The 19,012-nt window shown below is 40.1% G+C and overlaps 1 protein-coding gene across 3 annotated transcripts in view; it reads right to left on the bottom strand.

Annotated features, from left to right (window-relative positions):
• ARA6 (Ras-related small GTP-binding family protein) overlaps positions 1 to 19,012 on the bottom strand; it is a 213,240-nt gene that overhangs the window by 38,350 nt on the left and 155,878 nt on the right. For all 3 annotated transcript variants that reach the window (XM_089403647.1, XM_089403649.1, XM_089403648.1), the window contains exons 6-7: positions 11,951 to 12,040; positions 11,595 to 11,681 (exon numbers count right to left, since the gene is read on the bottom strand). In XM_089403647.1, the coding sequence (XP_089259773.1) occupies positions 11,595 to 11,681; positions 11,951 to 12,040 (177 nt within the window). The remainder of the gene's footprint in view (positions 1 to 11,594; positions 11,682 to 11,950; positions 12,041 to 19,012) is intronic.

Raw genomic sequence — 19,012 nt, 5'->3', positions numbered from 1 at the left:
TGGCTCAATGTGTTGACTACAAAACATATATCCAGACGGGAGTTCACTAAGAACATCAGTGCTCCTATGAGTTGACGATACCCAAAAGCCTTACCCAATTCAGTTCTGGCAGCACTACCGCATGACTTCTTAAAGTTAAGCTCCATCGGGGTAGTCACGAGCTTGCAGTCCACCATCCCAAATCTTTCCAATATCTTCACCACATATTTCCTTTGAGATAGGAAAATTTCTCCTGACTTTTGCCAGACCTCCAACCTTGGGAAGTAGTGCATCAGTCCTAGGAAATTCAGAAGCCAACTCCCTCTTACATTTGTGAATGAGAGGATCTACACCAGTCAGAAAGAGGTCATCCACATAAAGCACCAGTATGAGAGGCTTATCATCTTCAACCTTAAAGTAAAGGTTCGGATCAGCTTCACTCCTAGTGAATCCCAGCGTCATCAAATAGCTATCGATCCTCTCATACCAAGCTCGAGGTGCTTGCTTCAGCCCATAGAGAGCTTTCTTCAACCTGCATACATGAGATTCCTAATTATGAATCTCAAACCCCTCGGGTTGTTCCACATAGACTTCCTCTTTAATCGAACCATGCAAGAAAGCGGTCTTGACATCCATCTAATGTAGGTTCCGTCCTTGTGAAGCAACAAGGGCTATGATTGAGCGGATGGTGGTGTATCGGGCAACAGGTGAAAATATCTCATTGTAATCCGCACCTTCCTTTTGAGAGAAGCCTTGAGCAACAAAGCGAGCCTTGTACTTTTCAGCACTCCCATCAGCTCCATGCTTGATTTTGTAAAGCCCTTGAGGTGACAACTGATTTGTCCTGGGGTCTGAGGACAACATCCTAGACATAATTCTTCATGATGGACTCGTATTCTTCATTCATAGCATCCTTCCATACTTGATGCTTCACAGCTTCTTCGAATGATGAAGGTTCATTTTGAATGATCAAGTATCCTTGATACTTGGTCGGCTTCTTGCTTTCATGGAAAGTCCCTCTTGGTGCAATATGTCTCTCGGCATCTTCAAGAGTCCCCCTAAGCCATGAGGACCTCTTCCTAAAGGAGGAGGAGGATCAATAGGATCCATAGGTTCTTCAACATCCGGCATTGTTTCATCTTATTTTTCATCCAGCTTCCTGGTGTCAGCTTCTTTATCCTTCCTTAGAATAGGAAGATTGTCAACCTCGCTAAGAGCCATATCTTCATCAAAGATGACATCATGACTTATCTCAACTTACCTTTGACCAGCTACATCAATTCTATAGCCCTTAGAATTTTCGCTATAGCCCACAAAGATTCCTTTCTTTCCAGATGCACCCAATTTGCTTCTTTTCTCTTTCGGCACATGACAGTATACGGGACTTCCAAAAATTCTAAAACGAGAGACATTGGGTTTCTTACCAGTGAACATTTCTTCGGGAGTCTTGGAGTCCAATGCTTGATGAGGGCATCGGTTTTGAACATATACAACGGTATTCGCAGCTTTGGCCAAAAGAAACTTCGGAAGCCTTTGATCATGGAGCATGGCACGAACAGCTTCCACAATCGTACGATTCTTTCTTTCAGCCACACCATTCTGCTCAGGAGTGTATGGTGTAGTGCAGTGTTTTAAGAAACGGCCGGTTCGAAGCCGAAACGGCCGGGTTGATCCGAGTTATTGGCCCAAGTTATGACCCGGCCATGGAAACGGTTCAGTCGGCCGAGTCATGGGTGACTCGGCCAACTCGGCCATTTCCGATATGACTCGGCCGAGTCACATGAAACCGCCCAGCAACACGTCAAACAGCGGATTTATAAAACTTTAATGGATTTTTAAATGGTTTTTTGGTTGGTTTGGACTCCAAATAGGTCTATGAATTTGCTAAATGATTTTTGGGGTCCATTTCCCCCCCCCCAAACCCTATTTAACACACCCAAGTGCTCTCATTCACTCACAGCAATCTTATGCATTTGAGTGAGAGTCTTCTTTGAGAGTTAGTGAGCAGTTCTTGAGCTTGTTTTGGAGCAGCAGTGAGGAGTCTTGGAGGAGCATTGTAGCTGGAGTGAGGAGCTTCTTGGGCAGCCATTTGGAGCAGCATTGAGGAGTTGATTCTTGGAGCAAGCTTGAGGAGGCAGTTTGTGCCTGGAGGTATTTTTTTTCACCTCTATAAATCTGTTTTTGCTTAGTAAATTTTAGGTGCATATCTAGAAATCTTAGAGAGTGTTTTTTGTCAAATAAATGAACATTGAATCAAGGTTTTTTTTTTTTTTTTCATTTTCAGATTGTTTGCTTTCATTTCCTAGTCAAAAAATGGCACCTAGAGCAAGAGATCCTGCTTGGGCATATGTTGAAATGGTTGATAGTCAAATGCAATGCAAATTTTGCCATAGGAAAATTAAGGAAGGTCCTGGGGGCATTAATAGGCTGAAACAACACTTGGCAGGGATTAGAGGCCAAATTACCCCATGTACCTCACCAGAAATTGGGGAGATTAGGAAGAATTTGTTGGCCAGCTTTGAGAAATTTAAAGAAGATAAGGCTAGGCAAAGAGACATACAGGCTGAAATTGGGAGGAAGAGGGAGATACAAAAAATGATGGCTGCCAACCCCCATTATGATTTTGAGGGTTCTTCCTCTATCCCTCAAACTGATACATCCAACCCTTTCCGATATGTTCCTCCCTCTTTTGGTTCTGTTCAAGATAAGGGAAAGGGTAGAATGTCAATGAAAAAGGGTGATGTGACTATCAAAAGTTATTTCACTCCCTCCTCTCCATCAGATGCACATGGTCCTGAAGTTAGTAAAACTCAAATGCAGCCCACTTTAGATGACCATTGGAAGAAAGAATTGAGGGAGACTGCTTGTGATTACATAGCTAGATGGTGGTATGATGCTGATATCCCCTTTAATGCTGCTCGTTCACCATATTATGAGCCTATGTTTGATGCCATACATGCTGCTGGAAAAGGCTTCAAAGGCCCTACTATGCATGAGCTAAGGGGGGTTCGTTTGCAGAAAGAAATTCAATCCATTAATGAGTATTTGCAAGAGTTCAAGGACTCATGGGCAAGAACAGGGTGTACCATCATGTCAGATGGATGGACTGATCAAAGAAACCGTACCATCATAAACTTTCTTGTCTTCTGCCCACAAGGAACCATGTTTTTAAAATCAGTTGATGCATCTAATAAGATAAAAGATGGCCACTTGTTTCAGCTATTGGATCAGGTTGTTGAGGAGGTGGGGGTGGCTAATGTTGTTCAAATCATCACAGATAATGCCTCTGACTATGTTCTTGCCGGTAAACTGTTAGAGGAAAAACACAAGACCATCTTTTGGACCCCATGTGCTGCACATTGCATAGACCTCATGCTTGAGGATATTGGAAAATTAGATTGGGTCAAAAACACTATAGATCATGCCAAAAGCATAACAAAATTTATCTCATTGTTTTACAACCCGGCCGAGTCAACTCCGAAACGGCCGTTTCGAACCGAGCCATTACCAAAATCTCTGACCCGGCCAGCAACCCGGCTCGGTTGACCGAGTCAACTATGACTCGGCTGAGTCATCCAATGACTCGGCCGAGTCATAGTTGACTCGGTCAACCCGGCCGGGTCATGTATTGACTCGGCCGAGTCAATGAAACTACAGCTGGGCAGCGTAAAACATGAAATTTATTCATTTTTTTGTGATTTTATTGATTTTTTTGTGATTTTTGAGACAATATTTCAGGATTATGAGAGTTGAGACATAAGATCTTGATAAATTACACCTCAGATTTGAAAGAAGCTTAAAGTCTGTACATAAAATGTTTGTATTACCACCAATATTATATTGAGGGCAATAAGAACCACTACAATTACATATTGAAATTCAGATCCTCATTATTCCTTAAGGTGATTTGATTACTCGTTTTCTAATTGCCTCCCTTTAAGAAATGAGTGGATACTATCAATGCCTGTGACTCTGTTCACTGCTTGGCTCAGCATGATGACAGTGAAGTGTATTTCTTGCCTATTTGACTCATATTTCAATAGTGAGCACTAGGAAAAGTCTGTTTGAAACTTTTATCTATATGTCACCTCAAGAGATTGGAATTCTTTTATCGTTCAATAAATTTTGGTAAATATCGAAGGAACCATTTCAATTACATGCTGCACTCAAATACTGCCTTGATGCATCTTTCCATGCACTCTGCAACAAATGATATTGATGCAATTTGGATTAGAATTCCAAGGTTCAGGGAGACACTGATAAAGAACTGAAGTTTATCTTTATAGTTTATAGTTCACACCCATTTATTGGAGACCAAGGCCTGATTACACTATCAAGATATTAATGAAGACTAAAAGTATCAGTCCTCTTCCTCTTAACTTCATCGACAATTCATATATACAATTATATTAATTTCCTAATGACTCATCCCCTTCCTGCTTGCTGCTTGCCCAGCACCAGAATAATTGTCCATCCCCATCAATATTTAAAATTATGTTTTTTTATAAAAAAAATAAATATTTAATGTATTTTTTACAACGACCGAGTCATTGAAATCGAGCCGGCCGAGTCATTACCGAGTCGGAGTCGGAGTCGGAGTCGATCCTCGGCCGAGTCGGAGTCCGAGTCCGAGTTGTAAAACATTGATTTATCTACAATCATACATTGGTTTTGAGCCTCATGAGGAAACACACTGGGGGCAAGGATATTATTAGGCCTACCATCACTAGATTTGCTACACATTTTTTGACATTGCAATCTATGCTTTCCCAACATAGAAACTTGCAAAAGATGTTTTCCAGTGATGAATGGAATCAAAGCAATTGGTCTAACAAACCAGAAGGCAAAGAATTGAAAAGGAAAGTCCATGAAGAAACTTTTTGGAGAAAGGCAGCAGAGATTGTCAAGCTTGCTGAGCCACTAGTTAAGGTGTTGCGGTTGGTGGATGGGGAAAGGTTGGCTATGGGCTTCATTTATGAGGCTATGGATCAAGCAAAGGAGCAAATAAAGACGGTATACAAGGATAGAGTGGCAAAGTATGGGCCCATTTGGGCAATCATTGATGAAAGATGGAACAATCAACTCCATCGCCCTATACATGCAGCTGGGTATTTTTTGAACCCACGGTATCATTATAAAGCTAAGGAGTCAGGAGCTTTGAGGGGGGAGGTCAGAGATGGACTGGTTGATTGCATTGAACGCATGATCCCATTGGAGTCTGATCAGCTGGAGATACACCGACAGGCCAATATCTTCAGCAATGCAGCAGGTACCTTTGGGAAGAACCTAGCAAAGATTGCAAGAGAAGCAGATGAGCCAGGTAAACAAAAATTTCAATTTTCAAATTCTTAATAGTTTTACTTTTTTTTTTAAAGTTTGTTAAATCGTTTATAATTTGAAAGTTAGATATAATTTGTAATTTTGTTGAGCTAACTCATTACACTCCTATGTTTTTTGCAGCACAATGGTGGGAGGCCTTTGGTGGCCATTGTCCTGAATTGCAAAGGTTTGCAATTCGTATTTTGAGTCAAACTTGCAGTGCATCTGGGTGTGAGCGCAATTGCGCTGTCTTTGAGAGGATTCACACAAAGAAGAGAAACCGTTTGGATCAAAAACGGTTAAATGATCTAGTTTATGTCCAATACAACCTTCGGCTCAGACGAAACCATTTGTTGAACAAAAGACCTGATTCAGATCCCATTGTGTTGGAAGACATTGATCCAACATCAGATTGGGTAGTGGAGAGTTGTCCAGCAGAGTTTGATCCTGATGAGGATCTTGATATAGATTTAGATAGGGAGACATCAGTTGAACTTGAACATGTTGTTCAACTTCAGCCTGTTCAGTTGAATGCAGATCCCAATCCACCAGCCTCAGTCTCACAGCCAGCAAGGACTCCAGTTGTAGGTGCTTCCTCTGCTAAACCACGACAGAAGCGCAGCCGCATATCTACTCTATCTTAGCTTGCATCTGTTGCAGTTGCACAGCCTGCTAGTGGTACCACTTCTACAGTTGCAGTTGGGAATGATGATGATGAGGAGGAGCCATGGGGCCTCCTGTCTGACTCTGATGATGATGATCCAGAGATTGATCGACATGATCTTGGCTCCTCTGACAGTAGCTACTAGCCAGTAGTACTGTAGTACTAGTACTGGAGTCTGGTCACCATCACAGTTTACTTTTGTTGTAGAGGCCATTTCTAGCCTCCTTGGTTATGTGTTTTTTGTTTTGAGTCTTCGATCATGTATGACAGTTGACTATGTATTGTCATTGGGTACCATTTTGATATAATGGATTGGTTCATGAGCCTACTTTGATCATATGTTGTCTTCCATCTATATTATAATGCTGTGTGTTTGGAAACATGAATGAAAATCTTTAAAATTATGTTTTTTTATAAAAAAAATAAATATTTGATGTATTTTTTACAACGACCGAGTCATTGAAATCGAGTCGGCCGAGTCATTACCGTTTCGGAGTCGGAGTCGGAGTCGGAGTATTAAAACATTGGTGTAGTGGTCTCCCTCTTAATGTCATCTTCTCTGCAAAAGTCATGGAACTCATTGGATTCATACTCAGTCCCATTATCAGTCCTTAATATCTTGATTCTCTTCTCGGTTTGATTTTCGATCAAAGCTTTGAAGTGACAGAACCAGGCTAACACTTCATCCTTCTTTTTCAAGAAGTAGATCCAAGTCTTGCGAGAATAATCATCTGTAGAAGTGAGATAATATAGATATCCTCCCAAAGAGTTTACGAGCATCATATCAGATATGTCGGAGTGGACCAAATGCAATATATCTGAAGTCTTGCTATTACTTGAGGGGAATGGTCCCCTTTTAAGTTTTCCTTCGGCACATCCTGGACATACACCTTCATGCTCTACTTTGAACTCAGGCATCCCTGTCACCATTTGTCTTACATCGGGTAGAGCCTTATAATGAAGGTGGGCAAACCTCCAGTGCCATAGTTCAAATTGTAGAGATGTGTCGCAAGACATGGCCCCCAATGGACTTCCTCCAACTTGATATAAAGAGTCAACCCGGAACCCAAGAGTAAAAGCATCTTTAAAATTCTTTTTCCAAACACGTACCTTTCCATCGATGAATGCCACCTTGTAGCCTTTGTCTTCCATTGCCGAAATGGACACCAGGTTCTTCTTGAGATCAGGTACATATAAGACTTCTTGCAAGTGGATCGTGTTACCCTGATTCAATTGAAGGGTAACATTCCCTACACCCTTTACTAGATAGGTGGCGTTGTCTCCAAGAATAATCTCCAAGTTTGTGTCCTTCTCTATCAAATTAGAGAAAGGAGAGGTAGTGGAGAGGGTCGATATAAGATAATATTATCAATAACCCAATTTCCCAACGAGTCCGGAGGAGAGGTAGTGGAGAGGGTCGATATAAGATAATACTCATCTTGCTTATTGTTAACAACATTTGGTTCATACTTGGAGTTCCGAGTTCCTTTCTTTCTTGGAGGGTTGACCATTTCCATGATTTCCTGCATTCCTCTTTCCTTTGCCATTGAACCTGCCATTCCTTTGATTGTTGTTGTTGAAGTTTCCCCTGGAGTGATTGTGATCATCATCATGTGATGTGTCCTTTCTATTTGGACACTCCCTCGCATAGTGACCAAATTTATTGCAAACAAAGCATCTTCCCTTCCTTCCACCCTTCGATCTGGCCTTTCCTTTGAAATGACCTTTAGACCCAGAATTATTTCTCCTTTTGGCATGAGAGGAGAAAGCAGTGGGGTTACCCCTATTTGAAGGCATTTCTTGCTCCACCATTCTTGTTTCTTCTTGAATGCATCTCGACATCAATTCTTCAAACCCTAGAATTCAGTCATTATTGAGAAGAGTGGTTCTAAATATATACCACTCGGATGGGAGCCCTCCAAGGGTAGTGATAGTTAGTTCCTTGTCAGGAATGAATTCTCCTATCGATAGTAGATCATTCTTGATCTCAGTGATCCTTAAGAAGTAGGATTGAATATCCTCATCCTTGCCCTTCTTAATATCCTTCAACTTATTTTTGCAGAACAAAACTTGATTTGCATCACTAACCTTAAACATGCTTAACAATCTGTCGTAGATCTCCTTGGAGGTGTTCAAACCGGAGATGTAGGCCACCAGACGCTTGTCAATGGAATCTCTGATAATCTTCTTTGCTTTGACTTCACCCTTAGTGTACTTATTCTTTGTAGCAGCCGGTGCATTTGATGGAGGCTCCGGGATTTCACCCTTCACATAGTCCAACAGTTCTTGTTCTTCCAATGTCAGATCAAGAGGCATCTTCCACCCGTGATAGTCAAAATTCTCACAGAGCTTGTCTTTGGTCGAGAAGTGGGATGAGGAACCCATGAAGCCTTTTGTCCTTTCCAACTGTCTTCGGTGATTGCACTTTCACTCTTGCTTGGGCTTTGTCTTCACCTCAGCGCTGATAACATGTTAATTTTGGTATGTTCTATGCTTAAGAGAAATTTACTTCAAATTTCTTATTAGCCCAATATCAATTTCCAGAATAGCAATCACATCAGCATGATAGTAAAATGCAGATAGAACATAAATATAAACAGTGGAAGACAAGCCAAGACAAGAGGACACAAGATGTGGCACCAGCCAGAGACAAACCCCAATGTGGGGAAACCTTGATCAATTCTTCTTATATTCTTCAATAATTCAGCAGAGAGAGAGATAGTACAAATATACAATTCTATAATTTTATGACAGCAACTGCAAAACCCTAACTAGCAAAGTCAAAGTTGGTCAAACAAGTCAGATTTGACCTGTAAACAATCTCAGTCAATTCTCAGTCAAATCGGCCTCCAACAGCAAGAAGAGGCAGCCCAAAACAATCTGAAATATCCAGTCAACTCTGGTCAAACCTGCGCTTAGCCTTCAGTCAACGTTGGTCAACGTGGGGGCAAAATGAGGTCAACGTTGTTGTCCAGAACTGTGGCCTGCCTAGGAGAGGCAGCCTAACCCAATCCGCAAATGATAAGGGTCAACGCTTGGTCAACGCTGGCCAAAAGACACCTTGCAGTTTCAGTCAACCTAGGTCAATGCTGCCCTAATCAGAAAACCCTTCTTCCAGCCACACGTGTGAGAGAGATGTCGCTCCTTTATGCGTACCCAATCAAGAGGAGAGAGAGAAAGATGTGAGATGAGATGAGTGAAATAATGCCACAAGGTCTCCTCCTTTTATATGCAATGTTGAGGATAAGCTGGGGGTGAAAATCATTGTTTTGCTTGCTAGCCGACCTTGACAGATTGTCAAGAATACAAATAAATTCATATCTCCATGAATACATGTCGGAATTGAAATATCGTTAGATCAATCCTACACCTCTCAGAGAGAGGAATCCAAGAAAAATATCAGTTGCCATAAATGAGGTGACACATATGGAGTTTGGCCCTAGTTGCCAATTTTAACAAGATCCCTCTATACACTCCTTGCAATAGACAAAAGATTTTTATCATATACAAACAACAAAATAGTAATCAATATAGCATCTAGATAGAAAAGAGCCAAGACCAATCCTCTACACAAATCATCCCTTCGATTTGTTGCTCAAGGTTCAAGGATGTAAAGACCAAAAACAAAATGGGAAAAAAGAAAACCCAAATTGATGTAAACAACACTTACAGCTCTCATATTTAAAAGCTATGTAGGTACTAGGAACAACCTCTATATAAGACAGATATAGTTGTCATACCTGTAATTAACACTCCACCTCTTGATGACAGAATCATGTATGTTACACAAAGAAAACCTCCAATAAGCCCTCAATCAGAGATTCTCAAGCGCATCATATGTTCCTCATTAAATTTGGTTTCCTAGCTGATCTTACCCTATCTTCTGTTGAAAAGTGTAACTAGGTTCAGTCTTCATAATGTCTAACGTAATCATGATTTTATGTATTTGATGAAAAGAGAAAAAAAAAAATTATTATTATTATTATTTTATAGCATGGGCTTCATGATAGCGCCAAGAGTTAGCTCAATCGGTCAAATCAAGTGCCTCACCAATGGGAGGTCACAGGGTCGAATCCCGAAAGCTCTTCGGGTTAGGTCAGTAAATAGGCCGAGGGGTGTTGATGCCTTCGGGTGCGTCCACTCAGTGTTGAACAACCCTGGATGTAGTGGCTACCCACTAACCCGGGCATCCGTGAACCAGAAGTGAAAAAAAAAAAGAAAAAGAAAAAAAGCATGGGCTTCATGCTCAAGGTCATTTTATTTATAAGTCAAGCACCCATTGAGTGCTTCTAGGGCTTTGTCATAAAGTCTAGGAGTTAATTGAGTCGTCGTAATATGTAAGACCCCTTTGGGCATCTTGTATTATGTAAAAGAAATTTATTTGAGTCATAAAAGACCCTCCAAGACAAGTCAACCTATCTGCAACAAGTCAGCCTACATGAAAGATCAAGTCGACCTCATGGAGGCAATTCGTACCATTGGAAAGCCTATATATAAGATGCATTCGACCTCATTTGAAGCACACATCCAACACATACGAAGAAGCAAAAGAAAAAGTTCAATCTTAAAAATAAGAAATCCTAAGGCAAGCGAAGTTCAAGAAAGAAGCTAAAGTCGAAGTTTTTGGGTCTCTCTCCCTCTCTCTCTCATGTGCAATGAAATTCTGAAGCTGCTAAATCGAAGTTGTTGGAGAAGTTGTTGCTAGGTTGAAGTTGCTGGGGTCAAAGTTGCTAGAGAAGTTGTTGGGGTCAAAGTTGCTGGGGTTGAAGTTGTTGGAGAAGTTGTTGAGGTCGAAGTAGTTGTAGAAGTTGCTAAGGTTGAAATTGTTGGAGAAGTAGTTGGGGTCGAAGTTGTTGGAAAAGTTGTTGGGGTCAAAGTTGCTGGAAAAGTTGTTGGAAGGTTGAAGTTTGTTGTTGTAAGCTATGTAAGGAAAGTTCATCAAGAAGGAAGGTTGATTTGGTCTTGGAGGGGTCTTTGTCAAGGGTCATAGGTCTTAGAATTTATCATTTCAAGTTCTATAAGAAGAACAAGTTCTTGTGGGTTTTCCTCTCAAGAGGAGAGGTTTTGGCCCTGGCTTATAGCCTATATCTTCTGTCCTCATGTCTCATTGTTCTTCACTGTTTGGTAGTTGTTTGATGATAGAAAACACAATAATAATCAATTGAAAGAAGAAGCTAATCAAGTTAAGTAAAAATACATCACAAGCAGTTATTAAAGTTAGAGAAATCATCTAATTAAGCTGCCCCTAGATTTCTCAACATCTTCCAAAGCTAAAGCAAGAAAAAAGTAAAAATACTCCACCTGTTATTATCCATTGATACTCAATTATTATTTATGTACGAATTAGAGTTAAATTCAAGAGTATGTATGAATTATTTTGGGTTTATTAACATTTTTAAAGGAAACTAAAATGACAAGTGCAACCCATCAACCATCCGAATTCTCAAAATAGAATGCAGAGTTATCACTTTTCTAAATTTAGAACAGTCAAGCTTGACATACAATTGATATTTCACAGCAACAGAAAATTAAAAGATTGTATTTTTAAATCTTCATATTTAATTTACTTTGTTATATCTCTATCAAACTTCTCCTCAACTTTTGACACCAAAAATTAAACCAAATCACATACCTCAAATAGCTGGTTTATGTTGTCTGCTGTTTTTGCAGAAGTCTCAATCAAGAACATACCATTGGCATCTGCATAAGCTTGTGCAACCTAAAAGGAGAATCAAAAATTATCACAGAGATAGCACACCTTGCCATTTTCAATACCATATCCAATGCTGCTTTATCTAATACAATGCATACAACCAAAGTAGAGCAATATTGCAGATTGAAAAGAAGCTAAAGCCTAAAATAGACCTCTCTTCACCATTGCTATCACCAAAAAGCATAAAATGTTGCATACATAAAAAATTCCTCACACAACGAAATATATATCAAGTAATAAATCAGTATTACTGACTTGGTACTTTATATACATACATCATGTCCAACAGAACGGCTCTCTTCAAGATCGGCCTTGTTTCCCACTAGAGCCATTACTATATTGGGATTCCCATGTTTCTGAAGCTCCTGTTTCAAAATAGAAGATTAACCACCACCCAAAAATCTCAAAAAATAACAGGTACTCATTACTAAAGCCATTACAATATAAGGATTGCCATGTTCCCAATTCTTTAGTTTTAGAATAAATAAATAGCAACCTGCCATAAAAGCTCAATCAATATAACAAGAACACATAACCTAAAACATAAAATCTTCACTTTCTTAATGGTCAGATCTCCAAATTTTTAGTAGATATGGATTTAATTCAACTGAAAATTCTCTGATACCATATCCTGACTTACACTAGAATCTAATAGATAAAAAATGCATCATATGTCAACAGCTTAGGAACTAAGTCACCTAACACGGGGATTCGAGACACGTAGGATTCGAGATTCGTGGTGTCGGATTCGGACACGCTGACCCCCCGGAACAGGACACGTTAGGACACGTTATATATTATTTTATTAAAAAAATATATATATATATATATATATATTAAAAATTAGATATTATCATATTTCTTACACAAATTTTAATTAATGATACAAATTTATTGATTTCAAACATAGATCTTCATCTATAGCTATTAGCATGCAGAGTACATACAAAATTCAAATAAATGTCAGTGGTACTGGTGTTGGGTCCCTATAATACTAGTGATTACCCCATTACTATTATAGTTATACCCAGTGATGCGGGGGAGCGGCCCCCCCCCCTACGAACCCGCTCCCGAAGCGCGCTCCGGGCGGGAGCGGCTCGGGAGCGGGTCGGGAGCGCGCTCCCCAAATCGCTCCCGGACGGGAGCGATTTTCGGGAGCGCGCTCCCGTAAAAAAATTTGCGCTCCCTGGTCTGTGAGGGAGCGCTTCAGGGAGCGATCGCTCCCGCGCTCCCGGAGCGCTTTTTAATGCCCGGGAGCGATCGGGGAGCGATCGCTCCCTGATCGCTCCCGGGCATTAAAAAACGCTCCGGGAGCGAATTTTAAATTTTCGGGAGCGATTCGGCGGAAAAAAAATCCGCGGACCCGAAAAAAACAAAAAATTAAACTAATTTTTTTGGATTTATAAGCCCAATGGGCCAAAACAAAATCATTTCAATGAGATTGAGCTTGAGTTTGAGAGCAAAGGAGCAAGGAGCAAGAGCTGAGGAGCAAGGAGCCAGAGCTGAGGAGCGAGGAGCAAGTGCCAAGGAGCGAGGAGCAAGCTTGCAGAGGTAAGTAACTTAATCATTTAGTTAGTTTAGCTGGTTAGGTAGTTAATTTTGTTAGTTTCATTTACCTGTTTGAGTTTAAAGATCATTAATTTAAATTAAATTAATAAATTAAATGAATTAATCCCAATAAACTAAATTAATTTGCAGATTCAAGACTCAAACCCTACAAACATCAAACACGATGGACCTGAGCATTTTTATTGGCATTTTCCTCTTCCTGGTCCCCTTTCTGGTTATTATGGTGGTGGAGAGTAGGAAACGGAGGGGGCCTGAAACTGAAGAGGTGGATGAAGAAGCCGGAGGAAGTCAAATAGGTGAAAACCCCAGTGAGGAGGATGTGGAGGGTGAACATGAGGGTCAAAAAACTAAACAAGACCAAACTCCATTGTGGAAATATGTTCAGAGGCCTGAAACAGGGAGAGGGGGTGGAACCACTAAATTTCATTGCCCCCATTGCAACACTGATTTCACAGGCTCATACACCCGTTTGAGAAGACACCTTTGCGGGAAAAGGGCATGGGATGGAGAGAAACAAATAGGAATCAGAACTTGTGACGCGGTGTCAACAGTTGATAGAGCCAAATACATAAAGGAAGAGGAGGACGCCCAATACAAAGCAAAAAGATCAAGGGGTTTCTTTGAACCAAGCTCACAAAGAACTCCTTCAGCATCCTCCCAAGGCAGTGGATATGGACATGGAGGCTCAGGGTCATCATCTTTACGCCGTAGAACCATATCAGATTTCCTTGATGAGGGGTGTAGGAATGATGTGGATTCAAAAATTTACAGGTTCCTCTATGCAAATGGGATACCATTCAATGTTCTACGCTCACCTTATTGGCACGAAATGGTTTCTGCCATAAATGATGCCCCTAAAGGATACAAGAGCCCTGGGTATGACAAGGCAAGAACAGTTGGCCTTGATCATGAAAAAGCAAAAATATCACATTCTTTGAATAAAATGACAAGTTCTTGGACTGACAATGGGGTGTCCATTGTATCTGATGGATGGACAAATGTAAAAGGCAAGCCATTGATAAGTGTTCTTGCTGTGTCCCGAAGTGGTCCCATTTTTCTAGCTGCACATGATTACTCAGACAAGTTCAAGACCGCTATCAACATTGCAGAAGCATTGCTTGAAACAATTGAGCGTATTGGCCCATACAATGTCATCCAAGTCATCACTGATAATGCTCCTAATTGTAAGGCAGCGGGAGCAATTATTGAGGATAGATACCCGAACATATTTTGGTCTGGATGTTTGGTTCACACATTGAACCTTCTGTTGCATGATATTGTCAAAAACAAAAATGAACAATACCAATGGATTGGGGATTTGTACAAGAGAGGAAAAAAAATGATAAAATTTATTACAAATCATAGCAATACCCATGGCCTTTTCCGCAGTCACTCGAGATTGGAGTTGCTGAAGATTGCGAGGACTAGATTTGGTAGCTATTACCTCACCTTCAGGCGCCTTTTGAAGGTAAGAGAGGGTTTAGCTAGCATGGTATCAAGTCCAAATTGGCAGGTGTTAAAGGAAAGGGCTACAAATGTAGCTGACATTGCAGGTTTTGAAACGGTGGAGGAGGCCGCTCTTGATGGGCAGTTTTGGACAGCTGTGAGACAGGTATTGGATTTCACCAAGCCAATTTATAACATGATTCGGTTTGCAGATACAGACAAACCAGTGATTGGCGAGGTGTATGAGCAAATGGATACCATGTTGGGGGAAATAAAAGACATTGTTAATAACAGAGATCCCGACTTGTACAATCTGATTCACGATTGTGTGTGTGAACGGTGGAAAAAGCTTAACCTTCCACTACATTGCTTGGCGTATATCCTTACGCCAAAATACTACTCAGATTCTTGGTTGGGCAAACCTGCAGCAGGGGGTGGTGTTAGGACCAAACCCCATTTAGATCGAGAGGTAACTAAAGGATATCTGGATGCATTAGAAAAGTTGGTGCCTGACAGGGAGGAATGTGCAGCTGTGCGCCTTGAAATAGGCAGATACTTCACTGGCAGTGGTTTGTATGGTAACTTCCATGCAATGGACGACAAAGATAAATTTGATTCTCTCACATGGTGGGAAACATATGGCGGCGACGGACTTTTGCGAAAATTGGCATTGAAAGTTCTTGCACAGGTTGTAAATTCTTCTTCTGCAGAGAGGTGTTGGAGCACCTACAGTTATATACATAATGTGAAAAGAAACAGGCTCAACGAAAACCGAGCAGAAAGCTTGGTTTATGTGCACTACAATTTGAGGTTGTTGAGCCATTACTGTGATCGGGCTAATGAAGATCCCACATATAAAATTTGGGACAATCACCCTGAGGACAACAATTTAGAGGATGGCATTGTACATATGGAAGAACTAGAAGATGAGCTTGTACGGGATGAAGCTGAAGCAGCTGCAGCAGCCATGCCACCTCCACCTCCACCATCCAGTAGCAGTTCTCGGGGCCCGAATCTTGTTCCATTGCTGTCGCCACCTCCATCGACACCCTCGCGTGGAGGCTCTAGTTCTGGTCGTCGGTCTGGGCGGGAGACTCCTAGAAGACCGCCAAGACCTACTTATACTCCTGGAGACTCTCGTGGCAAGGGCCACTTGTAGATTTACAGTTTACTTGTCTTTTTTAGTTTCTATTAGACTTGTCACTTTAGTTTTCATAACTGTTCAGTGTTGAGTTTTGAGTCCTTGACTCTTGACTCTTGACTCTTTCATATCATTATGACATTATGATATTTTTTGTAAACATTATATCACTGTGACAATGAAAATTTGAAGTTTGAAGTTGGGCCTTGGCAATTATAACTCATTGGTAATGATTGTGAATTATGAATATGATGCTTTGTGAAAGACTAAAGTTGTTTCATTTCATCTCATTATTCATGTTTCATTTTATAAATTTTTAACATTTCATATCATGTTAACAGTTAGAAGTTAGGACTTAGAAATATCTTCGATATTACTTCTTGTAATGGTTAAACTTGGCTTACAAGTACAACTTGTTACTTTGGTGATCAATGATGATAAATGTTATTGAATTGAATGTTATTTTAATTTATTATTTTACTAAGGTTGATGACGATTATAATTTCTAGATGATTGATGTGATATGGTTCAATGATCAATTTATGTTTTTTTATGTTTTTTATGTCTATTTCATCATTCTACATGTTTTTGTTGACATATATGTATCAAAAATTAAAAAATATAAAAAATATATATATTTTTAAAAAATCGCTCCGGGATTCGCTCCCAAACCGGGAGCTTCTGAAAATGGTCGCTCCCGCTCCCGCTCCCCGCTCCCGCTCCCGCTCCCAAGTAACACTGGTTATACCCCTTATTTATATTGTTGTGCCCCTATTACCCCCATATTGTTATTTATGTGCCCCATAGAATCCCTCTATTGTTATTTTTGTGGCTTTATATTATTATTGTTAGGTCGGCTGGATTATATTGTGACTCCTTAGACTCCTATATATAGAAAGGAGGTTTTGTCATTTGAATCATCGAAGAATTGTTCATTATGTAATGTAAAGGAGGTTGCCCCCTCGAAGAGGCTGAATTCTAAGGCGTGGATTTATCTTTTCCATCTTTTCTTGAGCTGGTTTCATAACATTTGGTATCAGAGCTTTGGATTCTAGGGTTTCGTTGCTCCAAACAGGTCATCGTGGCATTTTCGCTATAACTTTTTTTCTGTGACGTTTCAGAAGTCGCAAAAAAAACCCATTTGAGAAGAAATCGCGCTGAACCTTGGGTCCGAATTTCAGAGCTTTTCGCGTGATATTTTCGGAGATATGATCTGAGGAAGTTGGTCTTTTTGCAGACTCCTGAATTACATTCAAAACAGGTGACCTGGGGAAAATTGTCATAACTTTCTCTCTGGGAATCAGATTGAAATTTCGTAAGAAGGTACAGAAAGAGGACGGACTGTAGTTTCTTGTATATCTTTTTCAGAACCAAATATCGAAAATTGTACACGTGGCACTTCATACAACTTCACTCTTCTAGAAAGGTCTATAATCAGGTCATCTTGGGAGATTGTGCATAACTCTTTCTTGGAGAATCCAATTTGGATCAGACTGGTGGCATTGTAAAGAGGACACAGAGAGCTACTACAGGTCACAAATTCAGAACTAGATGATTAAAAAGTACAGAGATACATCAGAGGCAATATCGAGCTCCTACAAAGTGAAAAAAAGTGTGTAGATTTTTTTAAATTTTTGCTTAAGCTTGGTTTGAAAATTTATTTTGAAGGAATTCAAAGGGCATAGTAGAGAATTATTATCGGTAACTGATGCCCCGAGGAAAGAAAATGCAAACACCTAGTAAGGAACCTGAAAGCTCTAGCATGACTCATGAAGAAGAGGAAGAAATGCTACATGATATATCAAAATTACAAGAACAAGTGCAACAAATGTCACGCTCACAAAAGTTAACAGATGCTAAGATAAATGGCGTGGAAGCTAAGATAAATGGCGTGGAAGCTAAAATGAATGGCATGGAAGCTAAGATGGGCAATTTGAAGATAGATTTGAACACAAATTTGAAGACAGACATGGCAGATTTGAAGACAGATTTGACAAATTTTCTACAAGAAATACTTACTAATGGTGAAAAGGTAGTAAAGGAAACTCATGATGAGAACAAAAGAAATGTTAATCATGATTCCATAGACGCTAATGTTGGATCGAAAAATCACCATATTCCAAAAATCGATATGAGGAAGTTTGATGGCAAGGATCCCGCCACATGGATATTACAGATGGAGCAATTCTTCGATCTCAATAATGTGCAAAATGCACAAAAGGTACGTATGGCAACTGTATATTTGGAACCAAATCAGTTTGTATGGTATCAATGGCTTTGTTCTCGTAAACAATTTATCACTTGGGCAATTTTTACGGAAGAATTGATAGCACATTATGAGGATACAAAAAGCAACACTTTTTTTAGCCAATTGATAAGTCTCAAACAAAAGGGTTCAATAATGGAGCACATTGAGGAGTTCCAAAAATTGAACATAAGGGTAAAAGATATTCCAGAGGAGCATAGGATTGATGTGTTCATAGGGTCTTTAAAGGATAATATCCAACATGATGTTCGCCTTTGGGAACCTGATTCATTAGAGAAGGCATTCAGGTTAGCAAGAAAAATGGAAAGCAAAATTATGGCAACTAGGAAGCATACCACTCACAACTATAAAGACGGAAGTGTTGTTGCCCCTAGTCTTCCACAACCTACAAGGTTGACACCACAACAATTGGAAGAAAAAAGAGCAAAAGGGCTTTGTTACAATTGTGATAGCAAATACACAAAAGGTCATAAGTGTGCTGAGAAGAAATTATTCTACATAGATTGTGAAGAGGAAGAAGAAAAGGAGCAAGAAAGGTCAAAAGAAGAGGATATATTCCAGGAACAAAGCCTAGATGAAGAACAAATAAATCCGACCATATCTTGTAATGCATTGGCGGGAATTACCACTCCTCAAACCATCAAGATAGAAGGACAAATCAAGAAGAAAAAGGTAATAGTGTTGATTGATTCAGGAAGCACCCACAATTTTATTCATTGTAGGGTAGCAAAAGAATTGAATTGCTTCCTATATCCAGCACCAGAGTGTCAAGTGATGATTGCAAATGGAGGAACAATAAATTGCTCTGGAAAGTGCCATAATATCAAGCTATCCATGGGAGAATATGTATTGACTAGCCCAATGCTTTCCATTCCAATGGGAGGTGCTGATGTTGTACTAGGAGTCCAATGGCTA

The sequence above is a fragment of the Pinus tabuliformis genome, chromosome 2_1 (genome assembly GCF_031772625.1).
Source record: "Pinus tabuliformis cultivar Carrire ecotype Pingquan chromosome 2_1, CPIR1, whole genome shotgun sequence".
Lineage (NCBI taxonomy): Eukaryota > Viridiplantae > Streptophyta > Pinopsida > Pinales > Pinaceae > Pinus > Pinus tabuliformis.
The sequence above is the reverse complement of the archived record's forward strand: the minus strand, read 5'-3'. Positions and strand labels throughout refer to the sequence as shown.